The sequence below is a fragment of the Bos javanicus genome, chromosome 23 (assembly GCF_032452875.1).
Source record: "Bos javanicus breed banteng chromosome 23, ARS-OSU_banteng_1.0, whole genome shotgun sequence".
Taxonomy (NCBI): Eukaryota; Metazoa; Chordata; class Mammalia; order Artiodactyla; family Bovidae; genus Bos; species Bos javanicus.
The window spans coordinates 49,892,414-49,910,078 of NC_083890.1; the positions used below are offsets into that span (position 1 = coordinate 49,892,414).

General features: G+C 49.0%; 1 protein-coding gene across 2 annotated transcripts; it reads left to right on the plus strand.

Moving 5' to 3' along the window:
- The first annotated feature begins 1,484 nt into the window (after positions 1 to 1,484).
- RPP40 (ribonuclease P/MRP subunit p40) lies at positions 1,485 to 14,840 on the plus strand. 2 transcript variants are annotated; one of them, XM_061398952.1, is made up of 8 exons: positions 1,485 to 1,700; positions 3,534 to 3,678; positions 4,896 to 4,964; positions 5,631 to 5,726; positions 6,614 to 6,739; positions 8,971 to 9,169; positions 9,298 to 9,432; positions 10,549 to 14,840. In XM_061398952.1, the coding sequence occupies exons 1-8, from the start codon at positions 1,578 to 1,580 to the stop codon at positions 10,745 to 10,747; spliced, it is 1,092 nt and encodes a 363-aa protein (XP_061254936.1). In that variant the 5' UTR covers positions 1,485 to 1,577; the 3' UTR covers positions 10,748 to 14,840. The 2 variants fall into 2 exon arrangements, with proteins under 2 accessions (XP_061254936.1, XP_061254937.1); XM_061398953.1 differs by lacking the exon at positions 1,485 to 1,700 and adding an exon at positions 2,047 to 2,590.
- Positions 14,841 to 17,665: the final 2,825 nt, after the last annotated feature.

Consider the following 17,665-nt stretch of genomic DNA (forward strand, 5'->3'; position numbering starts at 1 on the left):
GGCCTGAGCCTGACCAAGCGATGACCACCTGGGCTCCTGGGCCACAGGACAGCCCCGCTGGAGGGCCGCATCGTCCACGGGAAGCCCCCGCCCTCAGCCCACCCACCCACGGCTGCATCCTTCCCCGGCCCGTGAGCTTGTGCCCTAAACCTCGGGCTCCGCAGCCTCCCAGGCTCAGGTTGTGCCTCTGGTTGGAGACCCTGTGTCTCTCGACGGTTCAGCCGTGGGAGAGATGAGACCACCGGCCACGGTGGGCAGCATTCTTCAGAGCTCCTTGTGAGTCAGCTTGTCTGCAGGCCCCCGAGTCCTCTGCACACGCGGGACAGGGTCCTGATCCCAAACTCCACCCCCCGACACCTGGAGGAAAATGGAGCTGTCCAGAGTGCTGGAATCGCTGAGCCTGGACGGAGCCCTGTCCAGCCCGAGGGGCTGTGCCCTACAGGCCCGGAGCACACAAGGGCTAGAGCCCCAGCTTCAGGAGGAGCCTGATCCAGGCCCAACAGGAGGGCGGTGGCTCCCCTGCCCTCCTCACGAGCTGGAGCGCAGACGGGGAGCGAGGCCTTCGGGCTGAACACCTGCTGTCTGCTGCAAACCCACCTTAAACTAGCACTAGCACCACTTGGGAAGCCCAGACTTGCACATACTTATCTTCTAAATTGGGCTTTCCAGGTGGCTTAGTGGTAAAGAGTCCACCTACAATTCAAGAGATGTGGGTTCGATCCCTGGGTCAGGAAGATCCCCTGGAGAAAGCAATGGCCACTCCAGTATTCTTGACTGGGAAATCCCACGGACAGAGGAGCCTGGCAGGCTACAGTCCATGGGGTCGCAAAAGAGTTGGACATGACTGAGTACTCACGCATCCATGCATCTTCTAAATTATTTAACTTCTATTCTTCCAAATCTTATAGTAAAATTGATGCTCCAGAACGTTGTACCACAAATATTCTATTGTTTTGCATTCTCTCTGCATAGAATTGGGCTGTGCAGATTCCAGTTTGAGAAGTGTGTAGTAGTGTAGTACTTGGAGTTGGTCAGAAAGATTAGATGGAAAAACGAATTATCACTGTAACTTCCAATAGCAACAAATTATTAAAAGCGATTCCAAAAGGCTATTTTTCTTTCTTTCTTTTTTTTTTTTTTTTGGTTGCGCCCACTTCTGGGATCTTCATTGCCCCAACCAGGGATTGAACCCTGGCTCCAGCACTGAATACTAACCCCTGGATGGCTAGAGAATTCCCCAAAAGGGTATTTTTAAAAGAATCTTAAAAGTGGTTCTGAAGGACTGTTAAGGAGTCCTATTGAAGGTATTAGACACAAACCTCCTTGACAGTTTGGGAAGGGGCAACCTGGGGCCCAGAGGAGGGAGTCTGGCCAGGGAATTCATTCCGGGCAGTGCACCTTTCCTGTATCCGTCAGAGAGCTTCGGCTGAGGTTCCGGAGGCCTAGCCCCGCCCCCAGCGCTAGCCCCGCCCCTACCGGGCAGCCTCCGCACGTGCGCCCTGCCGGCACTGCGCACGTCCGCGGGGCGAGGGAAGGGGCGGGGCGAGCCGAGCCTGGAGGGTCTGCGCGGGCAGAGCATGGCCACGTTGCGCCGGCTGCGAGAGGTGCCCCGGCACCTGCTGGTCTGCGAGAAGTCCAACTTCGGCCATGACAAGTCGCGCCACCGGCATCTCGTGGAGACGCACTATTACAATTACAGGGTGAGTCCTGGCCCTGGGTCCGCGAATCGCGCACCCTCCCTCCCGCGGGCGCGGGAGGCTGGGGGAGAACCGGGCTCTGCTCCGGGAGCCCGCCCTCGTCGCGCGGAGGGGCGGGGCGGGGCCCCTCGCTCGGCATGCTGGGAGTTGTAGTCTCTCCGTGGTTCCAGGCTCGTGTGTTAGCTCGCTTCAGGACCACAAGTCCCAGGGTGCACCGGTGCGGGGCGGTGCTCCGCCGTCGAGGGCGGGGCAGGGTTCACGGGGCCTCTAGTCTCTTACTGTGGCCTGGCCCCGCCCCAGGCGTGCTGCGTCCCGGGGACGGGGCCCGGAGGCGGGGCGGGGCCGGGAGACGGGGGCGGGGCCAGGACGGGCCGGGGCGGGGCGGCCTCTCTCCTTCCCAGCCGCTGGCTTTTTGCGCCCGCGCGTGTCTCCGGAGCGGCGAGCCCAGACACGTCCGGGAGCTGCTTGCTCCTCTAAACGGCTTGCGGGGGCTAGTTTGATCCCCGAAAAGCTTTTTCTTCTGCCCGCTGCTCTCCGCCTTGTCCATCCAGAGCGCCAGGGAGGCATTTGGGCAGCTTTTGGCAGAAATTCGCCTCGGCGGCCTTGCCCGCAGCGATGTTTGCTGGTGTTCTCTGGAAGTGTCGCCCGCCCCGGGGCCCTTTTCACGGCTGAGGCGTCAGTAGGGTTACTGACTGGACCTGCTGAGAGGAGGAGACACCCCCTGACTCCCGGGCAGTGTCTGCTGGGAAGGCTTCACCGACCCGTGCAAGTGGGGAGGGCTCCAGACTAGACCTTGAAATGGAAGCGCGTGAAGCCTCACACTTTTAAGCTGATCAGCCTAATCCCAACTCAGGCCTCACTGGCCAGTGTCTCAGACACAAGTGGCGACCCCGGTTAGTGTCCCCGCTTTGGGAGAGTGGCCTTTTTCAAGGTGTGGAGCAGCCGGGCACCGCTTGAAACCTGTCGGGTTGAACGTCTCTGCTCTAGATGGGTAGCTCTTCACAGACAGCCGTCTGGGAGGTGCGCCGTGTCCTCCAGCCCACGTGCAGAGCTTTTCTGTCGGGATAGTGGGAACACCCAGCTGACTTATGCTTCCATGCAGCCTCTTACTAACCAGTGTCCCTAAATTCCTTACGCCCTAAGGGACAGTTCCTCTGATTCCAGCCTGGTACCAGGATACACAGATTTGGGGATATTCACTTGTACTTGTTGAGTCCCTAAGTCATGTCTGACTTTTGTGGCCCCACAGGCTGTAACCGGCCAGGCTCCTCTGTCCATGGGATTTCCCAGGCAAGAATACTGGAGTGGGTTGCCATTTCCTTTTCCAGGGGATCTTCCTGACCCAAGGATCAAACCCACGTCTCTTGCATTGGCAGGCAGATTCTTTACCCTAAAATTCTATTTCCCTAAAAATTAATTAATGTAGTGACAGGAACAGGACATCAAATATATTGCTTATTTTCAAAAGATAAAACGCAAGCAAGAGTTTCCCATTAAAATTATTTTTTCATTCAATTTTCCTATACTGTGCACTTGAATTCAGAAATGGAAAACGAATTGTTAGATTTCTCTTTTCCTGAGATTAGTAAATTAATTTCAGAGTTTTGTTGAAAGTTGTGGAGGCATGGTTAGTAGCCTTAATTAAGTTGTATCGTCACTAAATCCTGGGTGTTGATCTGCATGAAAATAAAACTTGTTTAAAGCTATTATGGAGTATAATCTGCAAAAATACTGAATCGCATGCTATACACATGAAACTAGTATAATACTGTAAGTCAACCATGCTTCTATTGTTAATTAAAAAAAGTAAGTTTTTTATATTGTATATTCCAATAGGTTTCGTTTCTGATTCCTGAATGTGGGATACTCTCAAAAGAACTGAAAGATCTGGTCATGGGATTCGGACCCTATTACTTTGTGAAGGGTTTACCTCTTTATGAGTTAATCACACACGAATTCATCAATACTTTTGTCAAGAAAGGTAAGAAAAACCACGCAGTGTCTGTGAACATGCTGGGATGCGGAAGGCAGGGAGGCCACATTGCAATTCCAGGGCTCCTGCCGTGTTTGAATCAGACTGATGGAGCTCGTCTGCGAGCTCAGGCGTGTGCGGCCCGCCCTCCGCCCCTCAGGAGCTCAGCCTGCTCTGTGCATCCTCAGGCTTGGTTTCTGGTCCCACGGGGGTGTTGTCACACAAGGCTCGCGGAGAGGAAGAGCTTTCCGGCCCTGTGCTCAGATGCGCTGCCGCCGGGCGCGGCTGCAAGGACCGCTGTGCTCCACGCAGTGCCCGCAACAGCCGTCTCAGCATGTTGGTCTCCTGATGCAGCCACGCTGCCGTCTACACGGCCAGGTGCTGACGGGGGCCCAGCCTGCTCCTCTTGGACCCTGCGGCCCTCAGTCCCATCTGTGTCTGCTGGGTTGACTGGCTTGTTCCAGTTACTTCCCCGGAGCCACTCGTTTGAAACCATTCCAGCGTCTTTAAGGATCCGCCCTCACTGCAGGCATCACTGCACAGGAGCCACTGGCCTCTTGTCGTCGGTCTTACCGACCTGATTCCTTTTGTCGGTTTTGAAACTGGATGCTGAGGAATTCCCCGGTGGTCTGGTGGTGAGGACTCCAGGCTTTCACTGCCCAGGGCCTGGGTTCAATCCTTGGTCAGGGAACTAGGATGACACAAAATGCATGGTGTAGCCAAAAAAAATAAAGAAAGTCTGATGCTCTAATTGCTAACGCTGCGGGCCCGGGCACGGCAGGCGCTTTTACCTGGGTGACTCGACGTCGCCCAGCAGCGACACTGTGCGATGGGCCTGCAGCCCCCATTTTACAGGTGAGAAATCGAGGCTCAGGGAGCCCGAGCGGCTCTGTTGATGTCACACAAGCTCTTGGCAGGTTGGAGTCCCACCCGGAACTCGGCCTGCTGGTGTGCGCGCCGCCTGCCCTTGCACTCGGCCTCTGTGCAGCGTCCGCACAGCTGCACGCACTTGCTCTGCCGTGCTAGCCGGCTTGCACAGGCAGGCCCTGGGTGAGGACGTGGACGAGCTGGGCCTGGCCTCGCGTGTCCTCCACCTTCACTTTGGCCGGTTTAGGGTTACTGAGTGAGCGGGACCCGTAACCCGGAAGATTGGTTATCATGTTAAACTAATCCACTAACTTTTTGCGGATTTTTTTTCTTAATTTCTCCTCTGGGCTGTCTTTCAGGTTCGTGCTATGCGCTGACATACAACACAAATATTGATGAGGATAATACTGTTGCCCTGCTGCCAAATGGTAAGCACACTCATTTTTCCTTCATTCTTCAGGAAATGCATACTGTAAAAAAGAAAAAGTCAAAATCATACAGGTGTGAGTAAAGTGACGGTCCACACCTTCATCCAGCTCCCCTCAAACTCATTCCCATTCTTAGCAGGTACTCTTACTAGCGGGTCGGTATTTATTCTTCTAGACACATTCTGTGAATTTAAAATCACACATACAGGTTGTTCCTTTTCTTTAAAAAAACGTGGATTATGTCACACTCTATTGTCTCTCAATTTTCTTTTTTTCCCCAAGGTCTGTATCCTAGACATCTTTCCATATCAGTGCATACAGTTTTAATTTGCTATTTTTAATGTCTTGAAAAAATCCCAAAGAAGTGTACCATAATTTGTTTATTCTTCCTTTAATAAAAAGATTAATTTCTAGTTTCACTATAATAAAGAATGTCTTTGTACATGTAATTATAAATAATACTCTTGTTTATAAGTAAGATATATATAGATAAATAATGTACTTGTATTATAAAAAGACTTATGTGCACTGGTGTTTAACTGCTCAATTTGCCTTGCTTTATCTTAGAGAACATGTTATATTTTTATTTTATTTTTTAACACCCAAAACATGAGAACACATTATATGTTTAATGTCTCTTTCTGGGAATTATTATTTGATTTATAGGGAAATTAATTTTATCCCTGGATAAAGACACTTATGAAGAAACTGGACTTCAGGGCCGTCCCTCTCAGTATTCTGGCAGGAAAACCATGAGATTCAGTAAGTATGGTGCTCTCTCCATCAATTTCTAACAACAGGTAGTGGTCTTCTGTAGCAGTCCGAATTTACATGTTTGAACTGCTTCTGTTCTCCTTGTGTAGAAGCAGTGTGGCTTAGTCTCGTCTTTAAAATTCCTCATCAGAGAGGATGAGATCCTGCTGTGCAGCCAGGTGACTTTCACGACTGCGTCTCATAAAGGTCGTAGATGTGGACCTGGTCTGTTAGAAACCTATGTTTCGGGTCACGGGTTCGAAGTAATGAACCCAACTTGGTCTTCGTTTTTTAAGTTTTGCATTGAAGCGTGGTGGATGCGCGGTGTGTGTAGTTGCTGCTGTGCGGCAGAGTGACTCGGTTATGCGTGAATACGCGCTGGTTTTCATCTTCTTTTCCACGATGGTTTATCACAGGATATGGACTGTAGCTCCCTGTGCTCTACAGTAGACCTTGTCGCTTACCCATCTACATCTACAGGTTTTTATCTGCTCCAACTTGGTCTTAGTAAAGAATTTTCTTTAATTTTCCCAAGTGTTATGATTCCTAGTAGAAATCACCCATGACTGAGGAGATGGAGCTCTGCTGACCGTCTGCTTGAACGTCGGTGGTCACGGCTGCCGCCTGCACGGCTTGATTAGAGTTGAACTCTGCCCTTGGTCTTTGACTGGGAAAAGTGTGAATTTTAAACACCTGTTGTGATTAGCTCAATTCCTGAAATGCCCATCAAAAGCAGAGTTTTGATTTGGTAAACCAAAGGGAGGGCAAGGAGAACAAAGTGACTTTTTTCATCCATGAATTTTCCAAAACTCCTGATGTTTTCAATCCAGCATGTATTGCACAGTGCAAGCTGTGTGTGTATGCATGAACTATTTATTCCTCTCCATTTTTTAAAGTTGTTTCCATTGATCTGATGGATTTATCCTCTAACCTGGACTCCAAGAAGTATAAAAGAGTGTCTTGGGCCTTCAAAGAAAAGAAGCCGTTGAAGTTTGATTTTCTTTTGGCATGGCATCAAACAGGTATGAAAAATAAATTGTGTAATAACGATACAGCGGTGTTGAAATCTAATTGTTAGCTGCAGGGGCGTAGTGAGGAGGGCGTGGTGATCAGCCTGCTGGTCAGGGATGCTGCGCACCTACATGGCGTAGTGAGGAGGGCGTGGTGATCAGCCTGCTGGTCAGGGGTGCTGCGTGCCCACATGGATGTAGGTGCCCGCCCTTCCTTGCCACCCACAGACCACAGCCCGCCAGGCTCCTCTTTCCATAGGACTCTCCAGGCCAGAATACTGCAGTGGGTAGCCATTCCCTTCTCCAGGGGATCTTCCTGACCCAGGGATCGAACCTAAGCCTCCCTCACTGAAGATTCTTTACTCTCTGAGCCAGCAGGGAAACCCTTACGTTACTTAAGTTTTACCAAAAGAAGTGGAAGTAGTGCTCAGCATGTGTCTCGCAGTGAACTTCCGTGGAGGTGGTGGGCACCCCCAGGCTCTCTCCCCCAGAACCGCACTCAGCATCTTATCCTCACACCGTCAGAGCTTTGACCTGGGTCTGTAAGCATCTGTGCTTTATCTTGATGTATCTCACACATCTGTTAGCAAGCTGTGTCTTAAGGTGATTGCCTCTTCGTTTCGTGCCATTTCGAACTAACGAAGGTTTGGTAGGGAGGGACGCTCTGCTTTGGGACAGCAGGGAGCCTGTAAGCTTTGTTAAGGAACCTGTGCGGTCCCCTCTGGCATCCGCATAGTTCAGGATCGTCCAGCTGTGCCACCGGCTGCCTCCGTCTCCCTGGGTTACGTGTCCGCCCAGAGCTCTTGAGGATGGTCTCCTAGCAGCTGACCTTTCCCGTTTCTCTCCTTCCTCCCTCCAGCTCGGCTCCAGCAGCCTTGGCCGGAATGCTTTAAAGTAACAATTCTAGTGATGTATACAAACTGCTTCTTAGACGTTTCAGGGTCATAATCAGGCATGTTGTTAAATGTCAGATTAAACTTGTAACTTCTACTTGACTGGAACAATACATTGTTCACCGTACATTCTGATCTGTTTACAACCACCTCACGCCTTTTCGAAGTGTTATCTTTGGCCCAAACCAAGATTATAAGGAATCAGAGCATCGTAGTTACGTGGTGTGGTTCTCTCTCTTGGAGAAGAGGAAAGCCCTGGTCCGTTTTGGAAGTAGGCCCCTCTGTCTGCTCTTCCTGGGAAGGTCGTGGTCCCTGGTCTGACAGGGCTGCCTGCGTGAACCCTGGGTCTGCAGCACCTCAGTGCAGCTTCTGTGCGTGTGGTGTGGCCCCAGGGCCGAGAGGCCGGCATCTCAGTGGCCTGGAGTCTATGGAAGGCCTCCTGTGTGTTGGGTTCTGGAGAGCTCTGTGTTCTAAGACCCCTAGGTATTTTAGGGGCTTGTTGAGACCTGTGAAAGGCCTGAGGTTTTTACCCTACTTGCAAGCTATGAAGTTAGCCTGCGCCGTCTCCTGGGCACTGGCAGGAGACACGAGACGCCCAGGGTCAGAAGTAGAGGACCGAATTACTCCCAGCAGTCGCAGCGTCCAGAGCATCAGCCTTTGCACCAGTTCACCAGGTCCCGGTTCCTGCAGGGGGCCGCTCAGGCCCGTGACACTGGTGCAGGCAGGGGGCAGCTGTTCAGAAGGGCAGCCTGGAGCCTCAGGAGTGCAGACCTTTTATCCTGGGCAGTGAGCCTGCTGATCTCTGCCCTGGAGGGAGGGAAGCGGGAGGGAGGTATTCTAATACAGCCTGCCCCATGCTCCAAGGCGTCACTGTTTCCGTCTTCCAAGGCCACCGGAAAATGCTTCAGGACCCCCTGGGTCTTACTGGGTGTTGAAGGCAAGCTGGACTGAGGTTCTGCCACTCGGCTCCTCTTCTGTCTCCTGTTTCCAGAGTGTGCAGATACGCTCCTTTCTCTGTGTGTGTAGAGTTCACTAATTTTGAAGCATAAGCAAAGCTTTGGGTTTTACTTACTAGCTCAAAAGTTGCTTAGTGGAGCAGATGATGAGAGCAGTGTGGGTTGAATCTGAAAGCACTCGGATTTTCCAGGAAGACGAATGTTGGCATAACTTTGGCTCTAGGAGCTGGAAGCAACTTAATCGGTTTTACTTTGAGTAAAGCTTTGTACAACGCCCCCTGGTCTGACCTCACCCTCCCTGCTTCCCGAAACCCTCAGGCGGGAACGGGGTGGGCTCAGGGACTCGCTGAGCGCGTTCACACTCTTCAAGCGGCCTTATTTGGTGTGTCTGAAGGTGCAGAAGGATCCACGATGATGTCATACTTTTCCGGTTACGGAATTCAGGAGCATCAGCCAAAAATAGCGCTGAGCACGACGCCGGACCTGCGGTGCCCCGTGCTGCGGAGCGGCCTGCTCGGGGGCGAGCCGGAGGCGGCCTGCAGCGCCCACGAGCTCTTCGACTGGCTGGGCGCCGTCTTCAGTCACGCAGACCTGTGCGTACGAGGGGGCTCCCAGGTCCCGGCGGGCTGCGGCTGGCTTCTCATTTCTAAGGGGTTTAGTACTCTGAAAGTGATGCAGTGATGGATATAAAGGTGTCTTCTTGTTTTTCTTTTGCTTGCAGAAATAACGAGCCTTATAATTTCGTATCAACCTACTGCTGTCCGCAGCCGAGCTCGGTGGTGGCCCAGGCGTCCCTGTGCTCTGTCACTGGTTTCCTCCTCCCGGAGCGGATATGTGTCCTGTTGGAGCAGCTGTGGTGAGAACGCCTTTTGCTGCTCGTTCTGTCCTGGCGTCTGCACCTCCGTGATGTTCTGGGGGCGGCGCTCGTGATGCAGGTCCCACAGTCCTCCGGCACACATGTCCTTTTTCCCCTCTTGCTTGGGTTCCCGTGCAGTAACATCATCACCTTGCGTGATGTAATTAGTTATCCCTGGTGATGTTGCCACATCCTTGTCCTTTCGGAAGGAGAAGAGCTGAACTGTGCTTCTTGAGAACAGGCTGCTTGCTCTTCTTGCCCTGCCTCGCCCAGACCGTTTCAGCGCAGTCAGGTACAGGATCTCGTAAGAAAACAGCGGAGCTCCACAGATCACGTGCTGGTCTGGTTTACGCGTTGGAGTTCTGCAAAATGCTTCACGTTTTGAAATGGGTGGGAAAAGGAGTGGACCACCTCTGAATCCACAGCCTAGCCCTAACATCCGTGAGTCCCTGGGCGCCAGTGACACGCCCCGGGCTGCGTGGTGTAAAGCAGCACGGAGTTTCCATTCCGGGAGGCGTCACGTAAACGGCGCCACGTAAACGGCGTCACGTAAACGGCGTCAGGCCCCCGTCCCTACTGAGAAGACTGGAGAGCGAGCCTGGTGCCTTCGGAGTCGTCACTTGGAAAATGTCAAAGATGTAGCTGTTGAGGCTTTTCCTTTTTAAATCCAGCATCCCTTTTTCACGTTTTTGCTTTGTGCTTTGATTTTCCTCAGTAAGAAGGTTGAAGTTTCAAAAACTTTAAAAGAGAAACCCGGTGTTCTGCAGTGTCTCAGTCCACAGAACCCCCGACAGCAGGACTCTTAAAGGGGGGAAAGGGTTCTTAACGCAGTTTGCGGAGACGTTTTTTTGTTCTTTGAATCATATATGCTCTCCCACAGTGAAGGTAGGAGCCGCTGGAGTTTGTCCTGTGCGCTGCATAGTGATGAACCTTTACTGAATTCACAGCATAGCACCAGGAGGTGAATTTCTGTCTTCTGATTCTTATGAATAAAAGCTTAGGTGGAAGCTTCATAGGAGCATCTGAAATACCATTGATCCTGAATAAGTAAAAATGAAGATAAATGTGACCATCCCTAAGTCTCCCTGTTTGTTAAGAAGTGTCTGTCTTTTTCAGTCGCTACTTTGATGAACCAAAGTTGGCCCCGTGGGTGACGCTGTCCGTTCAAGGCTTTGCAGACAGCCCTGTTTCCTGGAGAGAAAGTGAACACGGTTTTCAGAAAGGAGGAGAACACTTATACAACTTCGTGATCTTTAATAATCGGGACTACTGGCTTCAGATGGCCGTGGGGGCGGACGACGACTGTCCCCCGTAACAAGCGCAGAATTTACAACCACGCTTGTCGATGTTTGTCATCGTTCGTGGCAGCGTGAAGACTGTTCGCTCAGCCTTGGATGAGGTTTCTCAGGTCATCGCCTGCCAGCATCTGCTCTGGACTCGGGCCCCTCCTCTGCGCACGGCCGGGCCTACTGTCCAGCGGAAGCTCGCAACTGGTGTTTCCTCGTCCGTGTGAGCCCAGAGGGTGGGTGACTGCCTGGTGCCTTTGGCCAGGATGGCCAGGGACCCGGGGTTCTGGGACCATTGGGTAAAATGTGCGCTGTGAGTAGCTTTCTCACATAATAATAACAGGCAGTCCTTACATCACACTCAGCAGAGCCAGTTCCTGCATTGAGTGCTGTTCATGTGTTACTTCGCCAGAGTCTCACATCAGTCCTTTGAGGGAGCATAAGCCACTGAAGTCACCCTGCTTGTGGGTCAGGACTGGGCCTCAGGCCAGCTGGTTCCTGCTTCTGGGTCAGGAGGGGTGTTTAGATGCTGTAATGGTTAAAGAGCGAGTTGCAGTAACTTACAAGGGAAGAGAATCTGGAAAAGAACATATATATAATATATATTTATGAAGAAAGTCAAAGTGTTAGTTGCTCAGTCATGTCCGAATCTGTGTGACCCCATGGACTGTAACCCACCAGTCTCCTCTGTCCATGGAATTCTCCAGGCCAGAGTACTGGAGTAGGTAGCCGTTCCAGGCAGATTCTTTACCTTCTGAGCCATATGTATGTATATATATGTGTGTGTGTGTGTATATATATACACGCACATATGTAAAACTGAATCCCTGTGCTTTATACCTGAAACGAAAGTGACATCATAACTGAACTACAGTTTTTGTTTAAAAATGGGATTTCTCTGGCAGTCCAAATGATTAGGATGCTGCGCTTCCAATGCAGGGTGTTCAGGTTTGATCCCTGATCTGGGAACTCAGGTCCCACATGCCACACAGAGCAGCCAAAAAATTTAAAAAAAGAAAGGAAGAAGTTGAAAGAACTTTCTTCCCCAGCAATGCAACTTGATAAGGACCCATTGACAACTACTTAAATTTCCAGAATACCTGTCAAGAGCCGTTTTTAAAAATGTATCCATGAGCTGCAAAATAATTAAGAATTTTCAAAAGCTAAATAATTTGGCCACATGAAATTAAATTAGAAATCAATAAATAAAGATCCTTCAATATCCCCAAATATTTGTCAGTGAAATAACTCACAAGTCAAAGAACAAATCTAAAGAGAAATTAGAATGTAATTTGAAATGAATTTTTAAAAATAGAATTTGTGGGTTCTTGCTAAAGCAGTAGTTAGAGGGTAACTTGTAGCTTTAAATGTCTGTATTAGAAAGAAAAAGAGGTTTTCTATCAGTGACGTCGGTTCCCACTTTAAGAAGCAGTGAAACGAGTAAGGCCAAAGTAGGCAGAAGGAAAGGAATAATAAAGGTCAAGCTGGCAACCAGTGAAATGAAAGAGAAGGATTAATCCAGAAGCTTGTTCTCTGGGAAAATCAGGAGAATTGATAAATCTCCAGCCAGATCAGTGAGGGGAAGAGACCAGGTGCCAGTGTGAGGAGTGGGAGGGGCAGCATCACTGAAGACCCCATAGACAATTAATAGGGAGTGTTTGGAGCACCTTTGACCTAATTTAAGAACATAGGTGAAACTGATCAATTCCTTGAAGGACACATTACCAGAGCTCCCCAAGAAGAAATAGGTAAAACCTTTCTGAAACCCCTGTGACTTCAGTGGTGAGTTTTAGCAAATGTTTGAAGAAATAATACCATTTCTACACAAATTCCACCACTCATTCTATGGGGTCAGCGTTACCCTGGTTTCAAACTTAACCTAGGTATCCTGGCTAGACAAAAAGCTACCAAACAAATGTTCTTTATGAACATGGGTGCAAAAACTTGAAGCAAAAGTTTAGTGAATTAAAACCTATGAGATGACAAAAAATGTAATATGTCGTGGTCATAGGGTTTATCCCAGGAATGCAGGGTTCGTTAAAGATTCACATAATCGTTGCAATCAATCAGTACTAGAAAGGTATTTGACAAAATCCACTGTTGCAAAGAGTTGGACACATCTGAGTGACTAACACTTTTCACTTTCACTCACACTATCTGCTTCTGGTAAAAAATCCTGCAAACTAGGAATAAAGGGACTTTGCCCAATCTGATTAAAAGGCACCTGCAGAAACCCTACAGCTCACATCGAACTTAATTGTGAAGGACTGAATTCTGTCCCCCAGTATCAGGGAGAAATCGGGGATGTCTCTGTTAATCATTGTATTGGAGTTTCTAGACTGCAGTCAGACAAGAAACAGAATTAAGAACATCCAAATTGGAATGAAAAAAAATTGTTTTCTTTTTCACAGATGACATTATCATCTATGTAGAAAATTCAATGAAATTTATAAGGTATTAGAACTAATAAGTGTATCAAGGCTGCAGGATGTAAAGTAATAAGCAAAAATCAATTATATTTCTATATGTTAGCAACGAACAGTTGGGAAGTGAAATGAAAACCTTTATAATAGCATAAAAAAAGGTAGTTTGGAATAAGTGACAAAAATGTGAAAGACCAGTTGTTGCAACCTCATGGACTGTAGCCCACCAGGCTCCCCTGTCCATGGAATTCCCCAGGCAAGAATACTGGAGTGGGTTGCCATTTCCATCTCCAGAGGATCTTCCCCACCCAGGGATTGAACCCATGTCTCCTTCGCTAGCAGGCAGATTCTTCACCTCTGAGTCACCAGGGAAGCCTTAGACATAGAACTATTAAAGACCTAAGTAAACAGTGCTGTATTATACCTTGTTCATGGTCAGAAGACTCAATATTGTTAAGCTGTCATTCCAAAATACAGATTCACCATAGATTGAGTACAACCCCAGCAGGCTACCCTGTGTCTGTATGTAAATAGACAAGCTGATTCTAAAATTTTTGTAGAATTGCAAAGGACCTAGAGTAGCCTCCAGGGCTGTTTCAGAACTTGACCGTCCAGCACCCCAAAGCCTCTAGCTGCCCCAGTCTTCTTCCTTCAACGTGATCTTCACCACCAGTCCAAGCAGGAAGTCAGGAGGTGGTGTTTTTCAGTGAGTCCCATTGTGATCTATAGGGATGCCTGCTGTCAGAAAGGAAGTCTTGTAATAAGGAACTTAATTTAGGAGGTGCTAGTTGTTGGGGGCTTCCCAGATGGTGCCAACGTAGGAGACTCAGGAGATCCCCTGGAGTTGGAAATGGCAACCCACTCCAATTTCTTGGCTGGGAAACCCTATGGACAGAGGAGCCGCGTGGACTGTGGTCCATGGGGTCACAAAGAGTCAGACATGACTGAGCACACACACGTGTAGTTAACACTGGAAATAAGATTTATTGCTGTTAATTCTTTGGAATAATCTGTGGTTGACTAGGTTTTCCAAACTGTATCTGCTGGTTAATACCATTTTCAACTATTTCCCATGTAAAGTTAAATATTTGGTATAAAAGGGATTTTAAAAGGCTTGAGTGGAGGAATTTATGTCAGTAGGAAAACAGACTTATAGATCTTTAAGAAACAAATGTCAGGAGGTTTCTGGAAAGAAAGAAACAAGCAAATTACCAATCCGTCTTCTTAAGTTTGAAGCGTGGGCGTCGGTAATACGGCAACCAGCCAAAAAAGCCAAGCTATAGAGGTCCCTATCTGAGCTAAGATTGTGCTCAAATTCTTTCAGTGTAATTTACCAGGACTTGGGGATCAGAAAGACCACTGCAAGCGTATTCTTGAGAATCCAGATGAGAGGAAAGGTTTCTTTGGGTGCTAAGTTACTGCTATCTGGATCTTCATAAATCAAGCTAAATTATTTAGCAGGAAGCCGAGAGTGACCCACCCATTTCTGAAGAAGTGACCAGAGATCAGAGATGTTTATTTTCATCTCTTATAATTGAAGAAATGTTTGTCTTGTTTTTCTGTTGCCCGAGGTTGAAGTTTCTTCCCTCCTGTTGTGTTGCCTGTAAACCCATGAGTCATTTTTACCACCAAACTCCTGGATTCTCCAGAGACAATTGGAAGGATATATATATATATATAAAAATGTAAAATATGTGAATACATAGTCATGTATAATGTTTATTATACAAATATTTGTCTATTATACATCATGAATATAATACATAATAAAACAATATATAATTATAATAAACAGTATATAATAATTATATAGTAGGGGTTGCAAGAGTCGGACATGACTTCAGTTCAGTTCAGTCACTCAGTTGTGTCTGACTCTGTGACCCCATGGAGTGCAGCAGGCCAGGCCTCCCTGTCCATCACCAACGCCCGGAGTTTACTCAAATTCATGTCCATTGAGTCAGTGATGCCATGCAACCATCTCATCCTCTGTCGTCCCCTTCTCCGGCCTTCAGTCATTCCCAGCATCAGGGTCTTTACCAATGAGTCGGTTCTTTGCATCAGGTGGCCAAAGTATTGGAGTTTCAGCTTCAACACCAGTCCCTCCAATGAATATTCAGGACTGATCTCCTTTAGGATGGCCCGGTTGGATCTCCTTAGGGACTAAATGAAAACAGTACCATAAGAGTGTGTGTGTGTGTGTATCCTTTTGTCTCTTTGGAGGATCCAGGAAACGAGGTGGTGAAAACGACTCGTGGGTTTAGAGACGACACACCAGGAAAAAACACTCCAACCTTGGGCAGTAGCAAAACAAGATAAACATTTCTTCAATTAGATGAAAATAAATATCTCTGATCTCTGGTCATTTCTTCAGAAATGGGTGGGTCTCTCTTGGCTTCCTGCTAAATAATTTAGTTGATTTATGAAGAGTATTTTGAATTGTGGTGCTAGAGAAGACTCTTGAGAGTCCCTTGGACTGCAAGGAGATCAGTCCTGAATATTCATTGGAAGGACTGATGTTGAAGCTGAAACTTCAATACTTTGGCCACCTGATGTGAAAAGCCAACTCATTGTAGAAGACCCTGATGCTGGGAAAGATTGCAGGCAGGAGGAGAAGGGGACAACAGAGGATGACATGGTTGGATGGCATCATTGATTCAATGGGCAGGAGTTTGAGCAAATTCTGGGAGATAGTGAAAGTCAGGGAAGCCTGGTGTGTTGCAGTCCACGGGGTCTCAAAGGGTCAGACATAACTTAGACTGAACAGCTACATGAAGAATATTATTAATACAGATCTTCTTTGACTTATGATGGAGTTACATCCTGATAAGCCCATTATAATGTGAAATTAAGTTGAACTGCATTTACTACACCTCACCCACCAAACACACATCACAGCTTACCCTAGCCTACCTTAAACATGCTCAGGACGCTTAACTTAGCCCAGTCAGGCAGAATTACCTACCACAAAGCCTGTTTTATAGTGGTGTTGTGACCACGTATCATTCATCACGTGCTGTGCTGAAAGTGGGAAGCACAGGGGCTGGGAGGAGCACGCTGTCTGTGTCGGCGGTTCACCGTCGAGGTGGCGGGGCTGGCCGGGATCCGCCCAGCATCAAGAGAGACGCCCTTGCTGCACGCACACCGCTCGCCCGGGAAAAGATCGAAACTCAAAGTGTGGTTTCTGCTGAGCGTGTTTCACCTTCGCACCATCGTACAGTTGGAGAATCCTAAGTTGAGACCTTGGCGGGACCACCCGCTTTCCCGTGATGAATTGGCTCCTGCAGTTAGGGGTCTGAGAAGTCCTGCAGCTTCTGCGTCTGCAGGCTGTGGACCCAGGAGAACAGGTGTGGTCCGTCCGAAGACCCAGGGACCAGGGGAGGGCAGAGACGTGTGCCCTGGCTCAGCACTCGGAGTGCTAACCACTCCTTGCTTGGCTTTTTGTGCTATTCAGGCCTTCAGGGATGGGATGAGGCCCACACACCCTTCAGCCTCCCTAGTGGCTCAGTGGTAAAGAATCTGCCTGCCAATCAATGCAGGAGATGCAGGTTCCATCCCTGGGTTGGAAGATTCCCCTGGAGGAGGAAACGGCAACCCACTCCTGTATTCTTGCCTGGGAAATCCCGTGGACAGGGGAGCCTGGCAGTCTGTGGGGTCAAAAAGAGTCGGACACAACTTAGCAACTAAACAGCACTGGCACTGAGGAGGTGAGTCTGCTGATCCAAACGCTAAGCTCACCTAAGAACCCCTTCCCAGACACCCCCAGAGACATTTAGCCAAATACCTGCATACCCCATGATCCAGTCTGGCTGGTGCATAAATTGACTCACACTTGCATGGTTACTGTGGCCTGTTGTAAAACTTCTGGAGCGCCTGGCTTGCACTCGGTGGTTTCTGGTGCTGCTTAGGAAGAACAAATCTGACTCTATTGGCTCTGTTCCTTTAGCCCTTGTGTTTTGTTTTTGCTACAAGTTAATCACCAAAGGATGCCTATAAGCTTAAATTATACATAATAGCCCATCTCTGGGAACCCTGCCTCCCCGGTAATGAGTGTTCAGTTAAATACCTTTGTTTCGCTCCCAGGAAACATCCTAACCAGGCCCACCTGTGGGTGGGAGGAGGGGCTTAACCATCCCTTCCAGGGGCCATCGGGAAACAGGAAGTGGGACTGATGGAAAACAGGACGTGCTCAACTTTGCTCCCAGCAGCAGAAGCCCAACTCTTAACAGGCAAGGTGGTTCTCTGGGACAGGAGCCGTCCTCTCGGCCAGCTGGCTTCCAGATAAACTCGTCCTGACTTGCCCCACCGCCTGTTCTCTGGCTTTACCAGCCTGTGGTGTGGCGGGCAGTAGGAGCTCGGACTCAGCAACCTTGGAAGCTGTGAGAACAGAAGAAATCGATGACTTGGCTTCTCCTTTTGAGGAAAAGACACTTCAGGAAGATGGTTGTCCCTGCCTTGACCAGCTCTCGGCTCAAGCTGACCCGGTAAGTGCATGCTACGGCCTGACAGGAGGGTGTCTCCAGTCAG

Bases quoted from the DNA above. Each gene is read 5' to 3' on its own strand.
- RPP40 (XM_061398952.1), top strand. From the start codon at position 1,578: ATGGCCACGTTGCGCCGGCTGCGAGAGGTGCCCCGGCACCTGCTGGTC. The intron at 4,965-5,630 runs GTAAGCACACTC...TTTGATTTATAG, and splicing joins TGTTGCCCTGCTGCCAAATG to GGAAATTAATTTTATCCCTG. The intron at 5,727-6,613 runs GTAAGTATGGTG...CATTTTTTAAAG, and splicing joins CAGGAAAACCATGAGATTCA to TTGTTTCCATTGATCTGATG.